Raw genomic sequence first — 16,121 nt, forward strand, 5'->3', positions numbered from 1 at the left:
TCGCATGAAGTCTATGGACGTCCTACAGGAAGACTATTATAAACTAAGGAAAGATAATATATGAAGTTACAATAGTTTCAATCTTGAAAGAACTAAAGACTCGGACAATACCTTTTTTAAGTTCAAATTAAGACAATGACGATTACAATACAATAACTTTAAACTATAAAATGCTTTATTTTTAAACTCAGCAACGTGGCGATCAAATCTTAGTTATGAATCCAATGCAAATTTTTATATTATTTTGCAAGAACTCAACCTTACTCTTAGATGCAAATAAAGTCTTGATAGGTTTAATGGAGTTTAAATTTGTGTAAGTTCGTGTAAGATGTTATTAGGGTCAATTAAAAAATGCAATTGCGTATCTTCAGCATAAGCAATAATTTTGCAGTGTTTTGTTACCACAGTAAAATATTTAGCTTTTTGGAACAATTACAACCTTCATATTATACTATATGCTTTAGTTAAATGCTTTTGAGTAGTCGAGCAAAATACGCAGCATAGCAAACTCTATATCGTAGGCTTCAAAAATATCATTTTTTACCTACGCTAACGCAGTTGCTGTACTGAAGCCCTTACGAAACCCACATGGGTTTTCTGGTATTCCGTATTATCTTATTTATATCACAATATTTAAGCATTTGATTGCAGATTGAGTATTTTTTCAAATATCTTCGATAACGCGGTGAAATGCTTATTCTTAAATTCAAAATATTTTTAGGGAATACCTTTGGCTTTTTTCCAAGTCAGGGGAAAATAATTTCTTTCTAAACAGCAACTGATTATATGCACAATAAATATATCAATATCGGGACTACAGCGCTAAATCATTTTCCTACATAGATCCTTGTATTCCTTCCCGTATTCTGGTGATATTCGAATAGTTTCCTTTAAATTAAGTTTCAAAGCGTAACTGTTAGATGGCGCCTCTCAAATCAAACTAAGTGCGCCAATGAATATTCTCGCACTGATTACCAGACGATACAAGTAAAATTATGTTTCTTGTTGCAGGAATTGTCATTTCCCTCGCAGCACAATGAGTCGGGACGCACCCTGTTCAGCTTCAACATGTCGTCGGCGGACGACATGGGAGGCCCGGTAGGCAGTTTCGAGTGTATCCAGGGCACGCCCCCCCGGAGCAACCTGGAAAGTCTCGGTAACGTCCGCTACAAGATCCGGGTGAACGCCAACGAGGATATCTACGAGGCGACCAGGAACCGTATGAACGAAGTCGAAGACAAATATAAAAATAAATGGTAATGCATACAAGCGCAATTTTCTAAATACTGTTTATTAAGGGGTTGTTATTTGGTTCATAGTACTCGCGAAATTAAACCGAACCAAACGGATATCGGACGAAGAGTCAAAGTCAAGCAGCCAGTGTCCCATCAGCCGCAACCACCACCGCCCCGGTCTTCGATGAGGGACAGTTTGATGAAACAACCGTCTTCGTATCAGAGTCCGCCAGTTGTTAAACCGCCCTTAAGTGAGTATAATGTATATCTATAGCAGAGAGGTAAACAATGGTATGTCCATAAAAGGAATATTTAAGTAATAAGGAAAATAAGTTGTTAAATTAATTCACTTTAAGATTTGAGTGATTATTCTACATTGTACGAAAGTGTAATTGGGGTATTTAACTTATCGTTATAAAGGTTTTTATTAACCACTATTTTTAATTTATTTGAATTTGTATTTTCATTTTAATTTAGAAACTGTATCTTAATTTTAAACTTACGACTTTTTACCCCTATTTGAAAAAACAGGTAATCATAAAAATTTAAGCTTTATATTGCACAACCAATTTTATTTGTTTAGGTTAAAATTATTAATGTTCATAAATTTCTTTACAAAAAATGTTTTTTAAAAAAAAATTATTAAACAAATAAATTGGGATTTATAGAAGATAAAAAATCAATCGCCATCTTCTTCATCGGAACTATGTTGGCCTTTTGCTTTAGAAATAGGAACATTTTTAAAAAAATTATGAAATTGCTTAGGAACCCACTCCAAACTTTTTATTAAAAAATCAAGTTTTTTCTTTGTTATTCCCTTTATGTTACTGCGCAGACTAGGCAATTCATTGGGCAGTGGCATTGGATTTCGAACAGATCTGGTCACATTTAAAGTTTTAAACTCTTCATCGTTAAATTTCAGTTTGTAAAATATAGTGCTAGGATGATCAGCTTTAATTTGAAGATATACAACTTTAGATATCAAAAAGTCTTGCTTTTCAGTATTTTTCTTCTTATTAATAAAAGGAGAGTTAGGTTGACTATACAAATAGTCAACATACAAATAGTCAACAACAAAATCAGAAATATCTATACTCTATTTCAGAAGTGTATAGAGCAATAAACTGGGGAATTCCGTTCTGTTTGGCTACATTTCGTGGTAGTTCATAGGCGCAGGTACTTATAATATTTATGAATTTAATTTTCACGGATTAAATGCCTTTATTTTGAAAGAGATTAAATACTAAATAAATACTTTTAATCCTTTTGTATAGGTACCTATCTTTTAACGCTTTGTAACATGCAAAAATGGGGTCAGGTAATATATACAGACTATAAATACTTTTAAATCATATTTTAAACGTTAGTAGTCACTGCTACGCTGTAGTGTAATCACAATATTATTATCCCAATATTTAAAAAATGGAGGTATTCAGTCCAACGAAAAGCTGTACTAAAAATTCTCCACTATCGCGAGTTGTGTGAAAAAGTTATTATTTTAAATGTACATGATTGCATAAAACACGATTACCCTAGTTTTACTGTGCAAGAAATTGTTGAAAAATGTTCTCGAATGAGTGGAATTGGAAAGTCCACCATTTTCAAATTGTTGCGGGAAAGAAAAGTAGCAGGTCAAGTGGAATCTCCCAAGCAAACGTCAGGACGACCTACAAAAGTCCTTGATGAAAATGCTAAATGTATAATTCGAAGAAAAGTTCACTCTTTTTATTTTAAAAAGGAAATACCCACCCTAAACAAAATTTTAATGGAGCTTGGCCGAGATGACAGTATTCCGTTGATAAGTAGAAAACTTTTATGGAAAACTTTAAAAAATATGGATTTTGCCTGGGAAAAGCATAACCGCAAAGCACTTTTACTGGAGAGCGACGAAATTGTTTGTTGGAGACAACAATACTTGAGAAGTATCAAGCAGTACCGCAGGGAGCAAAAGAAAGTTTTTTATCTTGATGAGACGTGGATTAACGAAGGTTATATAGTCCAAAAAATGTGGCAAGACAAAAATATAACCAGTGCTCGCCAAGCTTTCATAAAAGGCCTGTCTACGGGTATTAAAGTACCTTCGGGAAAAGGAAAAAGACTTATAATCACACATATTGGAAGCGAAGAGGGATTTTTAAAAGAAGGTCTGCTAACCTTTGAGTCGACTCGCACAGGAGATTACCATGAAGACATGAACTCAGACGTTTTCGAGGACTATTTTGGTGAAATGATAAAATTTCTTCCGGCTAATTCGGTGGTGGTTATGGATAACGCAAGCTATCATTCACGGCGAATAGAGAAGACGCCAACTTCAAGTTGGAGAAAGCAAGAAATTATCGATTGGCTGACTGCAAAAAGTATTGCGTTTGAAGCAAATTTGATAAAAAAAGAACTGCTGGCAATAGCAAACTTACACAAAACTCGTTTCATGAAATACGCCGTGGAAGATATAGCCGAAAAATATAATATAACTGTACTGCGCTTACCGCCATATCATTGCGAACTAAATCCTATAGAACTGATATGGGCGCAGGTAAAAGGATTTGTAGCAAGACAAAACACGACTTTTAAAATGAAAGATGTTAAGCTACTGTTTGATCAAGCCATTACGGAAGCGACACCAGAGAATTGGCGAAAAGCAGTCCAGCATGTAATTAAGCAAGAGGACAAAATGTGGGATCTTGACAACCTCATCGATCAGACAGTCGATCCTTTAATTATAATGTCAAGAGGTGATGACAGTTTGTCAGATGACGAAGAAGACTACAATCTATTATAATTTAAAATTGTTATACACTGTTCAAAAAGTGCCAGATCCAAAAGTGACATTTTCAACTGTTTTACTCTACATATTATGTTCAATAAATTTGTGAAAAAAATATATTATTCCATTTAAACAAAAGTAACTTTCTAAAATAAAATAGCATTTAAGTACATTAATTATAAGGTAAAAAACAAGTCCCAGTTGCACGCCTTTGGCGAACCGTTTTCAATGTTTATCAGTGGGTAACAATGGGCAAAACTCATAAATTGACCCAAAACCGGGTGGCACTACCTGCAGTCAACGAAAAGAAAGAATTTTACATTGAAACTAATACCCAACTAAGGTAGTGGCATAAAATATTGGTGGATCACCAGGTACCACTTTTGCATACCTAATGAGGTTTTATTGCTCTACACACTTCTGAAATAGAGTATAGTTTTATAACAGTTGCGCCTGTGGATCTTATTAATTGTTGCCAGTCCCAAGGAGTACATATTTCCATGGTTGGTTACTTTTTTAAAGTCCTTTCAATAAGAGCGTGTACGTGATCAGCTCCTATGTGTGTATGACCCCTCAGTAAAAATTTGTGTTCAATAATTTTCAAGTTTGGACAAATTTTTAGTAGCTAAAGATAACTAAGCATCATAATAATATTGCGATTCTGGCTGGGGCAGTTGTCGGACCAAATAATTAAGTGTTTTATAGTAGATCCAGCACTAAAATATTAGTAATTAACTATAAGCACTTTGCTGCTACTTTACGTTCCGCGGACTTACTAACTATATACCACATTGCGACACTGGACGTAGTGAAACGTGTCAGGAGATATGTTTCTTTACCCCACTGATATGTGGAGATACTACATTATCAAAACTGAAAATACAGGCAACCCACAACGCAGGACTTACCATGTTTTACCATAATATAAAATTGAAGAAGTTCAGTTCGAAAATGATATTAACTCCATATCGGGTAAAAATGGAGTTACGACTGTTTACCTCTCTGGTACAGATATATTGTTCCCTTTGTGCCGAGTAATGGTTGCAAGGCCTCAGGACTCAAAGTGGTTACACTTTTTTACTGAAGTTTCCCCGTAGGTCTTTCACAGCCGTCGGCACATTCGTCCCTGAGTAACGGTATTTCCTCCAATGGGCTCGGCAGTAATCACGTGAGCAGCTCCCAACGAAGCACCGTCCAACATAATCGGAAACCCTCCGTGCCGGAGGTGGCCAAGAGATCATTACGGTAATTATTAGTTTATTTTATTATATGACATACAAAGGAGGAGAGATTCAATCATCTTTTTTTTTTTAATTGCAGTGAGCGATTGGTTCATCTGCTGGCCTTAAGGCCCTTTAAGAAGTACGAACTGCATGAACGTCTTACCAAAGGTTTGTATTTCTGTTTTGTGACGAATCATTAGGTCGACTGTTAAATGGGGTCTGAATCAAGGAAAGACTTGGGTTTTCTAAATGGCACCACTGCAGAACTCAATCTATTCCAATTTTTGTTTAAGAGTTAGTAATACAAATATGACTTTAAAACTCATTTAAAAATATAAAAAATTATTTGGTTCCTAGAGTGAAAAAATTGCCTCTAACTCAAAAAATTTTTGAATTATAAGATAATTATGAGACCATGAATAATGAAAGTTTGCTAAGAAAATTGACAGAAAAAATGGCCTAATTAGAGCTGCCGAAATGATTAATCCCTTGTAAGGTTTTTAACGTTTAATTTTGATTTTTTGTAAACCAACGATATGTATCCTGTTACCCCGAGAAACAACTCTATTCATTGAAAATTTATTTCTATTCCATAAAAATTAGGCCTCATAAGCTAAGTTTCAGGCGTCTTCATAAAATTGAATAGTTTTATTCCTTAATTACCTTAAAAACCATCATTTAGTGATTCAGTGGAAAAAATTGGTTCAAAAAACAAAATTATTTCATTTCATCAACAGCTTCAATGATGACTTCTTTGTAAGATAATTCTTCTTGAAAATATTCATTAAAACTTTGCTTTTTCCTTGATTAGTATAGACGAGTATGCCATTTGTCAAATATTTAACAGTTTTAAAGCACGAAAAATTCATGAAATATTCACTCATACTTTCTTTAAAAAAGTCTCAAGAATCAGAGCCATAACAATCTTTGAGTGGTTAAAAAATATATGACAAGAAGTAGATGAAGGAAATAACCTGCCATTTTATTTTATTTATAGATGTAAATGTATGTCATTCTCATAATAACTTATTACTTGAATGTTTTGCTGGTTATGATTTTACTCAAATGGTAACTGAACCAACACGTATTTCAAATACCTGTGAAAAAATTATTGATATATATTATAACTGTCAACTGTTGTTGATTGTTCAACATTAGATGCTTGCCTTAATATGAAATATGTGAAATTAATATTAAGATTATAAAACTGCCACCAAAAATAAGTTTTTATAGAGATATTCGTTACATCAATAACCTAACATTTGACAGGTATTTTAGAGCTAGAAAAAAAAGTTTAATTTTTAAATAAGAATATTTTAAATTTATTTTAAAATGTATACTTGCATGGGTCGCTAATTTCAGGCAGAATATCAAAACCATTTGCTTATGAAGGAAAGAGATAGAGTGCTAAGTTCATTTACAGTATCTGAAAGTGAAGCAGGAAATTAGAGTTTTTACAAACAAATGAGAAATACTCTTGTAAAGCGATATGAGTTGAAAAGAAATCTTTTTTTCGAATCGCATCAGCGTAAAAATTACAGCAAGAAACTATGGAAAGCAATAAATAATTTACATTTAGAAAGTAAAAATAATTGCCTAGTTCCTGAACATTGAAAAAATCCAAATGCTCTCAGTAATTACTTTTCTTCAGTATGTAGTCCTTTAAATGATTGCCCTGCATCAACGAATTTTTATAAAAATGCCAAATTTCGAAACAATTCTCATTTAAATTGGCAACTGCGAATGAAATTTTAACAATAATAAATGATCTTAAATCAAATGCGTATGTTTGTGATGTTATTTCAGCTGAAATGATTTAATATCGTGCCTAATTTATTTCATAAATTGCTGTTTGGAAATTGGGTATTTTCCAGATATTTGGAAGTGTGCTTTAATAAGACCCCTGCCCAAGATTAGTAAACCTGAAAGTTATTTAGAGCTTAGACTTATCTCAATTATTCCAACTTAATCAAAAGACTTCATGACAAACGAAAAAATTTGCAATTGGCAATCTGGGTTTCGCAAGAATCATAGTACTACTTCGGTGTTAGCTAATATAATCGCTTCTATTGACGAGGGCAATATATCATCCTTGGTACTGCTAGACTTTAAAGCGTTCGATACCTTGGATTATGACGTTATGGGTGGAAAGCTAGAGTATTATGGATTCGAACAAACTACAGTCATGTTTTTCAATCATATCTTAAAGAAAGAAAACAGATGGTGGTAATGGATAACATGGAATTTTCACATTCTCGTGGAATTACGTGTATAGGTGTACCCCTATAGTAAGGTTCAGTCCTTGGACCAATTCTTTTCAAGTTTCATATATCTTCAGTTTAAAAAAAAACATATTTTGCATTCAGATCTCTTTATTATATGACCATAATAAATTTAAGCTCAGAAAAAAGCTTTTTGAATCTTTACTATTGCCCATTCTTAACTATTGTAAGGTAGTTAAGTTTAGGGCTTATAAATTGCAAAAATGTCAAAATACCTACTGCAGATTTATATTTAACCTTAGAAAATATGATCATATAAGATTAACGACTTGAGTTGGTTTCACATAAAAATTATTTCAGTGTTTAAACCTCAGTGTTTTTGTACACAGAATTAATCATATATCTTCACCCCTCTACTATTTGATTAACAAATTGGTACGTAGAGATGAAGTTCATAATGTCAACGTCAAATTTTTGGATAAGCAATTTCTCTGTATAATTTAATATATTTTTTAGATTTTTATTTCAGACGTACTTTTTTGTACAATGTTGTCATTATTTACAGTTGTCAATTGTCATTATTTGGATTTCTTAAAAAATGTGGATAATTTTATTTCAGTAATCAATTAAAGGTGCAGTAAACAATTAAACAAACTGGTAGTGTTTCTGTCTATTTTTTTTATTCTTTTTATTATGATGGCTTTTGAATGATTTCTTTTTCTTCGCTCTCACTTTTTTAGGTCATAAGCCTAGTTTCTAGGTTAATATATATTTATTTTAGGTTAAGATGGCTAAACTTCGCCTATGTAGTCTTGATTGGTACTAGTAAAGTCATTTATTATTATTATTTTGGATTTTATGCCAAACGGCAATCGCACTTCCCCCTGGCGAGGCTATCATTCACTTATCCCATGTATCCAAAGGATAAAGCTCTAATGGAGTCCTTTCCATGTTATTGGACTCTGTTTTGCACCTTTATTTACGAATAATACACCTAAACTAAAATTACATGATGTTTCTTAAACTAGTTGACGTTATCTGCGTTTCCAATGAACCTTCTGACGATTCGAGATGTGGATAATAGCGTCGACTTCTGCATTAGCTTAAGTATATTTTCCTTAAGGCTGAACAGTTTTACTTTTTCGATCACGCTCTTTGGTATTACCTCTGTTGTTGACACAATAATTGGAATTGTCTGCACTTCTCTTATTTCCCATTGTCTTCTATCTGGTGATCTAGATCCCTGTACCTAACAATTTTTTTATTATGTTTTGCTCTTAGGTTGTTATTCTTAGGAATAGCTACATCAATCAAGGGTTGTCCTCCTAGAAATTTTATCTATATTAGTTTTAGGTCAGGCCTATTGTTATTTACTCATTGGTCTGTAAGTACAGTGCGGTTATTATTATTTTAACCTTGCCAATACGTAATTTTTACTAATATATTTCGACAATTTCCAGAGGGTCTCCGTGGCGCCAGCAGCATATCCCAAGTCCTAAAACAAATCGCAAACTTAAAAGACAACTGTTACTACCTAAACAGGAATATATGGAACGAAGTGAACGAGGATTGGCCATTTTACACCGAAACCGAAAAGCAAATACTTAAGAGGTACTACTACAATTCATACAAACGCTTATAAAATCGTTGTTGTTATTGTATTTTTTGTTTAGGCGTAAACCTCAAAACCTTACTCCGCCGGGTGGTAGCGATGGCGGTAGTTCGGGTAGCGGCCAGTCGCCGACCAGTACCCATCCGGGTTCGCCGCCCCTTATCACGTCGACCAATAGTATAAACGGGAGCGGGAGCGGTACCAAGCGGCCGCCCTATAACGAGGGCGGCTGCGGCGACGGGTTCCCTTATAAGAGGCAAAGGATCGCGCACGGGGGACAAAATTCGGCGGCGGCGGCGGCGGCACTCGCCGCCTCCAATGGGGCGAATAAGGGCGGCGGACAGGTGATGCAACCAGCAACGCAACAGCCCTCCGGATTTGGTGACGGACAGTTTGGTCAAAGGTACGGTTTCAAATATACTGTTTCATTCAATACGTTCACACTATACACACTCATGTGTTTATGCAGGCGGCGTGGTGCACTTGTGTCGCACGGGTGTATTTCGCTTTTATCGACTCTCAAAACAGTTGGCGATTCGTTAAAGCTACGATATTTATTTCTGGGCTAAAGTAATAATATAGTTCGGTCCATGCGCCATCGATGGTATATTCAACGATAAAATGTTATAGTTTATTTTCTTTGGATACATAAGAAAATAAAGTAAGCCCAAAATCTTAGCAAAAGCATAACTCGATTATTCAGGGTGTTGATCCATGAGTGCTGATCCGTAATGGTGTTAATCCTGAGGTGATTGTAAGAAGAAAAGTCCAAATAAAGCTATGGCCCAAATCCCTTAACTTTTGAGCTACAGCGTGAAATCTCGAAACAACAATCATTTTTTTATCATAACTTTATTAACTTCCTAGATATGTTTATGAAATTTGGCACACACCCTCTGAGTATCAACAGCCATTTTTTGATGTAGATGTTTTAAAGTGGTTTCAATTTTTTAACCCGTGGTGTCCGTACAGGAACGAAGTAAAATATGTATTGTTGTGACTAATTCATAATGATGAGTTACTTATTATATTGGGTATTACGTCACTTATAGCAAAAATCAATTTAGAAATTTTTATCTCACACGCTCAACAATTATTGAAAAGAAGAAGAAAATAGACTTATTCACGTATTTAAAAGAAATATGAAGAAGTGACGTAATACCCAATATAATAAGTAACTCATTATGAATTCGTCACAACAATACAGATTTTATTTAATTCATAATGAGTTACTTATTTTATTGGGTATTACGTCACTTATAGCAAAAATTAATTTAGAAATTTTTATCTCACATGCTCAAAAAATTGAAAAGAAGAAGAAAATAGACTTATTCACGTATTTAAAAGAAATATGAACTCAAATCTGTAATGATACCGTTCAAGTTCAATTTAATATTTTACTTAAGGTATAATAAATTTTTTATATACCTAGGAGCTGAGGTTTAATCTATTAATCTCTGAGCTCGTTTCTTCTTTTCACTGTACCTACCTAACTTTGTTATGAATATTAAAATTAAAAAATACCTAATTTGATCAACATGTTTAGTAAACATTCTGTATAAATATATTCAAGCATCAATGCTAGCTAATACCTTCTCAATGTATTGGGGATCCCTTAATCTAGGTGTTCTTCCACTTTCAGACCTTTTTTTCTGATTGCTCTACTACTATAAGAAGTAGAAATCTTCCCTTATCTGCTCTAATAACTTCCACAACGTCTACATTTAGTTCTAACGTTAAACAAATCGACTCAGGTCCTCCGTCTCAATCCTGTTGCTCTCTTGGAACCAGGTTTGATCTAGGCTTGTGATGTATAATGAACCATACAGTTATTAATAAACCAAAGTCCTATTGACATTTCTTAACTTTACTGTAGTATATTTTACTACATACTAGCCTCAAAAATATGTTTTATCACCCTCATTTTTAAATTTCACTACTACGCTGTTGTTTTGAATATTTTCATAATAATTAAGATTATATTAGTTATTCAATTATAATAAACCGTATAGGTGTCCTTGTAAACTGGATAAATAGGCCTATTTCGAAAGTACTCACGCGAACTTTCAGCCCCAAATAACAGCAAATGAGATTCAACCACATTGATATAGATACTATATTTCAGAAGGGCAACATAACTTGTTTTTAAAGTAATATATGTGACTAATAACTTTCTTTCTAAAATATCTTTTCACCAATATCTTGTTATAACTTTTTTTTTTTAATAAAATGCAAATGGTGAACCGATGAATGCCGAGTTAATCAAAAGAAAAGAAGTACTAAAAATAGTTAAAGGTTTATGGCCTTAAGAGGGTCTCCAAAAGTTGTTGAGCCCGGAGGAACTTAACCCCTCTTACCTGAAACGCCCAGAGAAGGAATCCTTCACAATGCTGCTAGCTCAAGCCGATGTGGGTTCTAGCTTCTTTCTCAACCAAATGAACCAACATTTCTTAGGTAGTAACTACCCAAGAGTTACCCAAATAAATGTCAAAATCAGTATGGCGCCACCAAGTTTTGGATTTTATATAATCCCAAAGGATGCCCAATATTTATCAAAATTTATTTAGGCAAGTTCAAAACGAAACTTGGAAAACAAAATCAAAGTCAAGTCAGTATACACTATTGTTTCCAAATTACCTATGATATTCTAACCTACTCAACTCAAGTGAAAAACAAAATAACAACAGAAAATAACAATTTTATTTAAGTCTTGATTATCACAGAGAATTATGTTATGTTAATTTATTTATCTTTAAGAGGAATAAGTTTTTAAGTTAGAAAGGAAGGAACCACAACATTTAAGTTTCTAATTACAAGAAAAACAAAGTTGTCAACAGATAATGTGCCATAAAATTAAATTTTCCAGAATGGTGCACTGTCATTCGTGACCATGCTTATAAGAAATATATCTATAAGAAATATATCTAAAAAAAATACACAATCAAAAGTGTGGTTGTCAAAATAAAATAAATTATGTTACACCCAAACTTTTTGCCTTTTGGGGAATGAAGCTTCAATTCGAATTAAACTAACAATTTACATGGCCCGGTATATCCCGCCGCGGACATTGACCTAAGCAAAAAAAAAATGTCAACCCTAACTGCTGAAGCCTCCCCAATCAAAATTACCCTTTTATTAGTTTACTCTAATATTTACTAGCTAATCTGAGAAAATTTGACATCTTAGGAGTAGTCTGAAAATAAATAATATAACACAAGTATATACTCGTAGTACTACGAAGCCGGCTGCGTCTTACCTCACAGGAGTCACTTGTCACATATATATGTACTCTTATCAGTAATATTCAATAATAAAATAGCATCGATTAAATAATGTCAATAAAATTTTAAATAAACTTAAGTACAGTCGAACCTGGTGGGCCTTTGGATTATCAGAATAACATAAATATATCCAGCCTTTAAATGAGAAAAATAATTACATCCCCTAACCACCACAATTCGGCTTCACCCCGCTCAGATTGTAAAGTCATATATGTATGTATCTCAACTCAAAAGATAAAAGTTGTGATAATAAAAATAAAATAAGTGAATAAAAAAAATGTTATGTTGTGTCACTTAGCTCCACACACAGCAGACTACTTCAGATTCGAGACTCTCCCAGACATCCAATTCCCAGGCAAAGAAAAACTGCAGGCTTCCAAGTTTCACCTCTTCCACTTCACAATACGCCAAGCTCTGGTAGTAGTCTAGGTTAGACGTTAGCTCACAGTTGTTTAAAATCCCCTCTAGATTAGAGCCAGTAGAGTACATAACCCCAAAATAAAAGTTTCATGTGGCATGAAGAAGTCAGGTCTGTACAAAAAAATCCGTCCAAAATCCATGTTATGTAGGTTTGTTAATTAAATTGTCCCCTGCCAATGCCAATCAGGACCGCTATTTTGCCGATGTTCGAGGGCACGTGAAAAATTATTAGGTTTTAAATCGCCATAAAGGCCAGTAAATTCAACAAAAAAACAAATTATAGCATTACGCCCAAAAAGTTGATTTACTATCACCACATTTAGTCAATTATATCCCCATATTGGTAAAATTCACACGAATTTCAAAAAGAATTAAAGCACTCTTCACGTCATGATGGTGGTCTGGAAAAAGGAACGACCGCAGAGGTCAAACCCGTATTTAAGCAATCATGCACAAAATGTATTGCCAATCGAAAATAACTTAACTTTTTTTTATAAGTACCATAAAACCTTTTATAAAAAAATAAATAACTAAATTCATGGCCCAAGGAAGTTGGCAATGAAAATATATGTCACTATGACACTCAATTTCGATTTTCCCTTGACCAGTAACTTCTTGCTATCTTCCAAGAAAACTAATATTTACATAAGATAAAAAGAGACAAAAATTAGATAGGTCAGTCCGAGTAAAATCAACCAGCATATCTGGTATGGTCAAGCCAAAATCAGATATTGTACTATGAACAGTACAACATACACAATAATTGTACATGCCCAATTAATCATTATTCGTTATAAAACAAATAAATAAAGTAAGGGATATATTTTAAATTCTAAAATATTTCTTTAGCCCAGAACCGGGTTTTATAAGAGTATCAATAAAATTTCATTAACAACCAGTACAATATGAAGCTGAAATGTACAAGACTAAATGTGTCATTAAAAAAAAAGAATACTGTAATTTGAAATGGCTAGAGAACAGAACTATGGGTTACTTGGGAGGCTATTGCAGAGAGGGCATTACTAGTACCAATCATTAATATTTGTAAAATATAACTGTAATCAGTGCTTTTAATACAGAGTATAAAATGCCAATTTTAACCTGTAACAATCTTAAATTTATCTCAGAACTAAAGGTTTTCTCTTGTTTCGAATCTTGAAAGGTAACCTAACTTTCTAAGTTAGACGAGGGACTTCTGGTAAGTCTGTAAGTTTTAAGGTGCACTCACACTAAAGCTTGTAATTTAATAACCAAAGTAAGGGTTAATATTTATTTTATTGTCAATTTAATTCTTTCAAGTACATTCTTAATGTTATTTCATTCTTTTAAATACATTCTTCCTGTATTTATACATTTCCCTGTCTGGTCTTACTTGTGAGATTTTCTTTCAGATTAATAGTTATTTCTCTAAAATCTTCTGATCCATCTGGGAGAAAACAGGTGACGCTGATATTGTATTGATCCCTCTCAGACTCTCTCATTTTTTTAAAATTTGGTACTGCTTGAAACAAAATTGAAAGAACATAAGGCATAAAAAAATAAACCACCAAAACTTCATGTTTAGTGGAAATTTTTAAAATCTTGTTTACTTTGGATATATCATTAAAAAAAATAATCTCTGATGGTCGCAAAAAGATGGTTTAGGTGTTTTGGGTCGTAGAATTATTTCAGCTGCTTCTACATCCACAAGCCATTGAATAAACATTTCCTTACGATCTTCTATAAAATTATGAAGAATACAGTTAGCCATAATCAATCATCTTTGGTACAAATTTATAGTTGGTAATAATTCTTCTTTGCAAAATCCTGAATCTGACATTTACTGTCTCAAATGCCCATTCCACAACCACTCTGCCAGAATTTAAGGTTAACATTAAAAGATTCTTCCTCTCTACTGCATGCTCCTGAATGCCCTTTGGGGATCGAGTTAAGAAGGTAGGCTGGATCTCTGACTATCATATATTTAATTTCTATGTTATTATATATTTTTCTCTACTAAAAACATGAGCTTTATTCGGGTCCAATTTATCTAGGGAAATGAGCGGGGCCTACATAAACTAAGCTATTTTATAATACTCAGCGCCATTAATAAATTCAACGTTAAATATTAATAAGTGATTTTCGATGAACGAGTCTCTTGATATTTGATCCAATTAAATGCGGGTTTTTCTTTGTTATTTAGGCAACAAACCAGTTCGGAACCGGTACATAGGCCATCAGAATCGACATTCAACCGTTCACCGATTGAACAAAACAACAGCCAGAGGAGGCCGATCACGGATCTCCGGGACGCTTCCAATATGAACCCGAGGAGCAGGGAGTCGCCGCCCGATGGGTAAGAAATAAGAGAACAAATATTTGAAAAAAAAATTAGTATTCCCAGTACCATCCCAAAAATATTTGAGGGTCTATAAGGTCTCTACATCTGCTCTTCAGGATCAATTATTTGGGTCAATAATTTGGTTTTATTACGGGACGTTCTGTTAAATTGAATGTCCTTTTCTTCGTTAGTTTTCTGTCTTCCTTCTTCTCTCTTTGTTTAAAGTGTCAAGTATATGCTCTGTACCTCAACTTCTCCAAGGCCTTTAACACTGTAAATCAGAAGTTGTTAATTTATACACTTATGAAAGCAGGTATTGTCGACCCCCTCTTGGCTTGAGATAATCTAACTGATCTAACACAAGTTGTTTATTTTTAAATAATAATACACGAAACACCCCATTGAGATACAAAGTTTTAATCTTAATACACGTTCCAGTTGATCATTTGTGTTAGTTCATAGATACTTTTTTATAGTTTTTGCTCTTATTTGTATTTTTACAATTATACCAGGGTTGTCTCATCAGTACAGATTGGTTCAGAAACGAGGGACATTACTATTTGCCATTGTAAACACTATTAAAATGAAAATTATTGTATAATTTAATATTTATCAAATAAAATATATTTGAATTTAAATATAAAAGTAATTACACTGTTATCTGAAGGCAAAAGCATAAAAATCTAAAATAATAATAATATAAACCCTTTAAACTAAACACAAACAAAATCTATTATACTCTACATCTAATAAACTACATTTCTTCTTAAAAACTTGCAGTGGGCTCCCGAAATGATCAAAGAAACGTTGGACTTCTATTAAAAAAATATATATTATCTAATAAATGGCATGTTAGAGCCAAAATTTGGTGTAAGTGGGAACTTTGAGATTGATATTGTTAAATAGAGACTGAAAATTTACAGAACCATTCAAGATTTTAATATCTTCTGGATACTCATGGTCGTATGTTTGTTTACATGCATACCAAACCTCTTGTCTAAATATTTCTATTTTGAACAGATTCCAACTTTATTATTTAGACAT

The 16,121-nt window shown here is 33.3% G+C and overlaps 1 protein-coding gene across 1 annotated transcript in view; it reads left to right on the plus strand.

Moving 5' to 3' along the window:
• The window catches only part of LOC126734573 (RNA polymerase II elongation factor Ell), a 131,840-nt gene that overhangs the window by 93,597 nt on the left and 22,122 nt on the right, over positions 1-16,121 (plus strand). Inside the window, exons 3-9 of the mRNA XM_050438259.1 lie at positions 1,012-1,256; positions 1,320-1,486; positions 5,097-5,244; positions 5,320-5,390; positions 8,905-9,055; positions 9,118-9,459; positions 14,940-15,092. Of these exons, the coding sequence (XP_050294216.1) occupies positions 1,012-1,256; positions 1,320-1,486; positions 5,097-5,244; positions 5,320-5,390; positions 8,905-9,055; positions 9,118-9,459; positions 14,940-15,092 (1,277 nt within the window). The remainder of the gene's footprint in view (positions 1-1,011; positions 1,257-1,319; positions 1,487-5,096; positions 5,245-5,319; positions 5,391-8,904; positions 9,056-9,117; positions 9,460-14,939; positions 15,093-16,121) is intronic.

The sequence above is a fragment of the Anthonomus grandis genome, chromosome 3, assembly GCF_022605725.1.
Source record: "Anthonomus grandis grandis chromosome 3, icAntGran1.3, whole genome shotgun sequence".
Classification (NCBI taxonomy): domain Eukaryota; kingdom Metazoa; phylum Arthropoda; class Insecta; order Coleoptera; family Curculionidae; genus Anthonomus; species Anthonomus grandis.